This window comes from Rhinopithecus bieti, unplaced genomic scaffold, assembly GCF_001698545.2.
Source record: "Rhinopithecus bieti isolate Rb0 unplaced genomic scaffold, ASM169854v2 scaffold_5022, whole genome shotgun sequence".
Classification (NCBI taxonomy): Eukaryota; Metazoa; Chordata; class Mammalia; order Primates; family Cercopithecidae; genus Rhinopithecus; species Rhinopithecus bieti.
Genome location: NW_016804965.1, coordinates 3026392 through 3032826, shown reverse-complemented (window position 1 = coordinate 3032826; position 6435 = coordinate 3026392). Strand labels below are relative to the sequence as shown.

General features: G+C 40.1%; 1 protein-coding gene across 1 annotated transcript in view; it reads left to right on the top strand.

Annotated features, from left to right (window-relative positions):
- The window catches only part of GPR158 (G protein-coupled receptor 158), a 451151-nt gene extending 445503 nt beyond the window's left edge, over positions 1 to 5648 (top strand). The window contains exons 10-11 of the mRNA XM_017870800.1: positions 74 to 220; positions 1207 to 5648. Of these exons, the coding sequence (XP_017726289.1) occupies positions 74 to 220; positions 1207 to 2703 (1644 nt within the window). The 3' untranslated portion in view covers positions 2704 to 5648. The remainder of the gene's footprint in view (positions 1 to 73; positions 221 to 1206) is intronic.
- Positions 5649 to 6435: the final 787 nt, after the last annotated feature.

Genomic DNA, 6435 nt, shown 5'->3' with positions numbered 1-6435 from the left:
TATATATATATATATATATGCAATGCCTTACAGTGAGCTAGGTTCTACAGCTCATACTGAATTTCTGTTTCAGTTTTCACATTCAAGCAATAACCCACGAGATGATATTGCTACAGAAGCATATGAGGATGAGCTAGACATGGGCCGGTCTGGATCCTACCTGAACAGCAGTATCAATTCAGCCTGGAGTGAGCACAGCTTGGATCCAGAGGACATTCGGGTAATGCCAGTACTCTATCTTTCTTCCTATTTCAAATTAGCCTTATTTATACAGGCAGGCATGTGTGGGTTGGTGGCGGGGGGATGTGTGCATGCATGTGCATTCATGTTTGTGCATGTATGTCTCAGAAAGAGGGAATGTGTTTGGGTATGAACTGAAGATGTCAAATGCAGAGTTAATCCAGTTCTGAAATATATGAACCATAGTATAAATTAGAATGCACAGGCCATTTCAACTTTTATAAGTAGCCTGGTCAACCTCAGGAGTCTTAACTGACTTATTGGTATTCATAGTGATGAACTGATTAGACATGTTCCATAATACATGTTTGTGACATCTTGCTTAGGGAAAGGTAGGATAGATCTGTGGAGCAGAGAGGAGAGCCTGGATTATTTAAAATAATCTATGACAACATATCAGCATCTGAAGGAAGCAGATGTTTTTAGCAGTCAAAGGACTGTTACTTACCCTCTAAGCCTAATCTAACATCACATGTAACTTTATCAATGGCTACATGATGCTTCCAATACTAATGAGGGATATGGTTCACCTATAAACAACATGCTGTGTTTTGTTCTGGTCCAGGCTCAGTCTGGTCCACACAACTTGCATGTGCAAAGTGCTTGCTCCTTGATGCAAGGTTAGAATACATGAATTCGTGTCTTAAAGTCCACACTTTATGTGAAGCAAAACACAAAATCAGAAAATACAAATCAGAAAAGTACAAATCAGCAGGTGCTTGCTCCTTGAAGCAAGGTTAGAATACATGAGTTCATGTCTTAAGGTCCACACTTTATGTGCAACAAAACGCAAAAGAATCAGAAAGTACAAATGGGGAGAAAATCGACAAGTACATATGTCAGAGAAAGCTGTAGAGCTGTTGCCCTAAAGAGCCCAAGTTTACTGAATTCTAGTACCATGTAGTGATCTTCTATGGCTGAAACACTAAATTCTACACTTCTTTGAATTTGCTTTTGTTCTGGCAGGATGAGCTGAAAAAACTCTATGCCCAACTGGAAATATATAAAAGAAAGAAGATGATCACAAACAACCCTCACCTCCAGAAAAAGCGGTGCTCAAAGAAGGGCCTAGGTCGTTCCATCATGAGACGCATTACTGAGATCCCAGAGACAGTCAGCCGGCAGTGCTCTAAAGAGGACAAGGAGGGCACCGACCATGGCACAGCCAAAGGCACTGCCCTCATCAGGAAGAACCCCCTGGAGTCTTCAGGGAACACAGGGAAATCCAAGGAGGAGAACCTGAAAAACCGAGTCTTCTCACTCAAGAAATCCCACAGCACTTATGACCACGTGAGAGACCAAACGGAAGAATCCAGTAGCCTACCCACAGAAAGCCAAGAGGAGGAGGTGACAGAAAATTCCACACTGGAATCCCTGTCGAGTAAGAAACTGACACAAAAACTAAAAGAAGACAGCGAGGCTGAGTCCACGGAGTCGGTGCCGTTGGTGTGCAAGTCAGCGAGCGCTCACAACCTCAGCTCAGAGAAGAAGCCTGGACACCCACGAACGTCAATGTTACAGAAGTCTCTCAGTGTCATAGCAAGTGCCAAGGAGAAGACTCTCGGATTAGCTGGGAAAACCCAAACAGCAGGCGTGGAAGAAAGTGCTAAATCCCAGAAACCTCTGCCAAAAGATAAAGAGACAAACAGAAATCACTCAAATTCTGATAACACAGAGACTAAAGATCCTACCCCCCAAAACTCAAATCCTGCGGAGGAGCCAAGAAAGCCTCAGAAATCTGGGATTATGAAACAACAAAGGGTCAACCCCACCACTGCCAATTCTGACCTGAACCCAGGCGCCACCCAGATGAAGGACAACTTTGACATTGGGGAGGTGTGTCCTTGGGAGGTTTATGACCTGACACCTGGTCCTGTGCCTTCAGAATCAAAAGTTCAAAAGCATGTATCTATTGTGGCTTCTGAAATGGAGAAAAACCCCACTTTTTCCTTAAAGGAGAAGTCTCACCACAAGCCTAAGGCAGCTGAAGTTTGTCAGCAATCCAATCAGAAGCGCACAGATAAGGCTGAAGTATGCCTTTGGGGGAGCCAAGGCCAGTCCATTTTGGAAGATGAGAAGCATTTGATTTCCAAGACTCCAGTTCTCCCAGAGAGGGCAAAAGAGAACGGAGCTCAGCCTCGTGCAGCCAATGTGTGTGCTGGGCAGAGTGAAGAACTGCCCCCCAAAGCTGTAGCATCAAAAACAGAGAATGAAAATCTCAACCAAATAGGACAACAGGAAAAAAAGACATCTTCTGAGAAGAATGTGCGTGGCTCCTATAACTCAAGTAATAACTTCCAGCAACCTTTAACGTCACGAGCAGAGGTGTGCCCTTGGGAGTTTGAGACCCCAGCTCAACCAAATGCTGGAAGAAGTGTAGCTTTACCTGCTTCTTCTGCTCTAAGTGCAAATAAGATAGCAGGGCCTCGGAAAGAAGAGGTCTGGGATACTTTTAAAGTGTAGCATCCCCAGGAAGAAGAGGAAAAGGAGGGAACCCCGGACTGGATAAAGACAGAAGATACAAGATTCAAAAATTCCCAAGAAGGATTTGTCAATCAAGGAAAACATGACAGATGGTGAGGTGAAGTCAGAAGTATGGGTAGAAGAGGACCTGGGGGGCAAGAGCAACAACCTCATAATGAAGTCAGACTTTGGTCAAGAAAGTCCTTCCCCTGGTAACACTAGAAAAATCTTTCCATTTCAGCATGTTTAAGGAAAATATCCCACAATGTCTGCCCTGATCAATATGTACCCATGGGACTTTGAAGATCCTAGGCCAGGTAAACCAGGAGGCAGAGAAGACGTACCAGATTTGCAAAGAAGGAAAAGGTATAAACGTATATAACTGAAATTCTAAGTAGCTGACCGAGAAGAACTTACGATACCTATTTAACCTTGATAGCACTGCTAATTTAATGCATCCCAAAAATCTCTTTTATATTAATGATTGCTTTCATTTTCTTATAAATGTATGTTTCAGTACATCGTTGTGTCTCATATTCAAGCATTCCAGATTGTATAATTTTTGCAAATAACTTTGGTATTATGTGACACAACACATTTATGCAATCTGCAGCTACTCAATTGTTATTGCACCTTACGGAATACCTGCTATCTATCAACTTTAGTTGATTCTTGAAATACAGTAAGCTTTCTCTGGCTTCGGAAGCCATCACTGTTACTATAAAAACTTTCAGTTTTGGCTGTGGTTTATATATTGTGACTTTAAATTTGACTCTATTATTTCACATCATGGTTTGTTATACTGTCTTAATCAGGGTTTTTTATACAAGTTGAGTTACTTGTTTTGCACTTCTTGTTAGGACTCAGAAGCTTTATTAATATTGGAGATCAAGTGGTCCTACTTAGTCATATGTCTCAATAAGTTAAGGACAACTTATCCATTGTTTATTCAAAGTCAGAGACAGATAACACCTTCATTCCAATTAATTGTCCCTTTTAACTATTTCATACTTAGCAGCATTTCCTAAGGAAGAAGCTAAGAGTGAGAAAAATATACTGTGCATTATTATTACCTTTGGAAAGGGAAGACTCTAGGGATGACATGAGAAGTATAGCAGTACTACAGACCCGGGAAGTTTGCCTTTCAAAAAAACACAGGTAGCTCCTGATAGCACTTTCAAGGGATTATTTTTTTAAAGCGAAAAATTATGGTAGCATCAAGATCATTGTATGGATATATTTTTATTATGTGCACTGGAAATACAGTATTTTAAAATACCTTTAACTATTTATTCTCGTAAACTCTTATTCATTGCTTCAGCTAGAGGTAGAACTTGCTGGGCTCAAATCCCAAAGAGGTTTTATAACCTTATTTATTCAAAGCCTATAAGGTGGTATGGAATCTTAATTCTCCCAAGCACTGGAAAATGTCTAAGTCCTGCAAATTGCCATTGTGAGCCACTTGCTCAAAATGTAACATGTAAGGTCTATTTGCAAGGCAAAGCAGCCCCCAAAGCATATTTTATAAAGCTTATTGCATTCCACACTGATCTCTTGGCATGGGAATCCTAAGCTGCCGACTTAGCCCTACCGATATGATCATGCAGTGAGATTCCAAAGCTCGGTCTCATTTCATGTAAAGAAGAATCACTCAGAAATAGAACTGAGACTTCCCTTTTTCTCCCTGTAAACACTGAAGTTATCAACTGCTTATTTGGCCAGGACACTCCCAGCACAAATGACTATTTGTTTATGTCACAAGCAGCAAGGAGGACCTGCTAGGGTGATAAAAGATGGAGAAACAGAATCAGAGGGTGGATATAGGGCTGTTCTTAGTATTATTTTCAGTGGAAGGTAAAAACAGAATTCTCCATATTCATCGTCAAATTTTTCTCAGTGATTTTTTTATTCAGGAGTAAGCAAGCACTTCACTATTTTGCAAAGCTGTGCACAAATCTTCCTCACCCATTTGCTGGCTTTATGCATTACTCAGGTTGGTGGGGTCAGTTTGAGAAGATATAGAAATTCTATTTTTGTGTCTTTATACCATTTATTTCTTTTATCTCTTCCTTTTCAATGAAGGCCTATATGCTTGGTGACCTCCTTTAAGGAATCTTTGTGAATTGGGTTGGAAGTTCCTAGACCCACATACTTGTTTCATTTATGTCTGAAATTTGTTAGCACTTGGTTCATTTATTGAGAAATATGCGGCCAAGCATCAGTGACTTTCTATTGCACTTCAGGATTGATCCTGCTAGAGATGTGACTTAAAAAGACTTGCCAAATTATACCTTAGCGACATTCTATAGTTCATAGATTATTCTCCACCAGCATAAATCAGTGAGAGTGCCTAGAGTCTTTCTGAGAGTTTCATTGCCATTATCAACAAGAGAAGTTGAAATTTACAAGTCAGGAGGTTATTGTTCCAGATTGATAACCATAGAAAGTGAATAAACACTTTTAAGGTCGCAAACATTTGCTAGGTTGTCCTTCTCAATGCATGTGCAGGCTGCATCCTGTCCTTGTTTTTAAGCCAGGGTTTATAAATAAGTAGATTTATACCAATCTTAATAGAATTGTATATTTTATGCAAGAATTAAATGCTTTACGACATGAAGTATAACTCAACCCATTGTAAACTTTGGTGGCAATATGGATTTGAAATTCGACAGTTCTCTTGTATTTGCTTCCTAGGTTTCTGCATGCAAGTTATGACAGGTAGGACTGAAAAAACACTGCCTTTTGACTTCTAGCATTTAGCAACTGAGAGTCGTAGAGTCAATAAAGCTGTAAGTCTCTTCACTTAATCTGTGGTTCTCCTAAAACTATTATCTGAAACCTACAGCATCCCACCATGAAATATTTGGTAAATTTATGTTGTGACGTGTTGCAGCATGTAAATAATTATAACTTCTCTGCAATAAAACATATTTATATGAAAGTGATTTGTGGGGATTTGTGTGTTCATCTATAGAAAACTGAATTTATTTAGTCTAACTTTAAAAGAAATTCCATATATTTGTTTGGCTCTGGTATCCTTGTGCACATACATCCTCATGTTGCCAATCCATAGGAATATATGATCAGTCAAATGTGGCCTCAAACACACAGGTAATCATTTGGGAGGCAAGCAGACCTGTTTGTGCTTTTGATTTAAGATGGCTCTTCCCAAATGGGAACTAACTCAGCTACCTTTTTTGTTTGCTTGTTTACTCCACACACAGTACCAGGAAATCGGCTAAGAAGTGATGATACAAAGATAACCCCTTCAGGAACACTCAGGCCCATGAGAGTATCCAGTCACTGGTATAATAATATGCAGATGAGCATAACTAAGGTCAGAGAAGTCTCACTAGAGAGTTCAGGTTCACCAGGCTGAAATTCTGCAAAGGCAACAAACAGGTATCAAAGGGAAACTGTTGTAAGGCTGGAGAAGTAACTGAGCACAGACTTACACACCACGCTTCAGGTTAACAGCAGCTTCATCCTGGAGCACTGGAAGCTATAGGGAAGCTTTTAAAAGTGGCATAATGAAGTCAAAAATTAGATCATTTTGGAAGCAGCCCTGAAATGGACTGAAACGTGAAGAGACTAGAGGAAGCTAAAAAGATGAGTGTGAGAGTCATGATGAGAGAAGATGAGAGCCTAAAAAGGAGATGGAAAGATTCGTGTTTATTTTATCAAAATCACATCTCCAGTTGGGTTTACTATTTTATTATACTCATGTGAAAT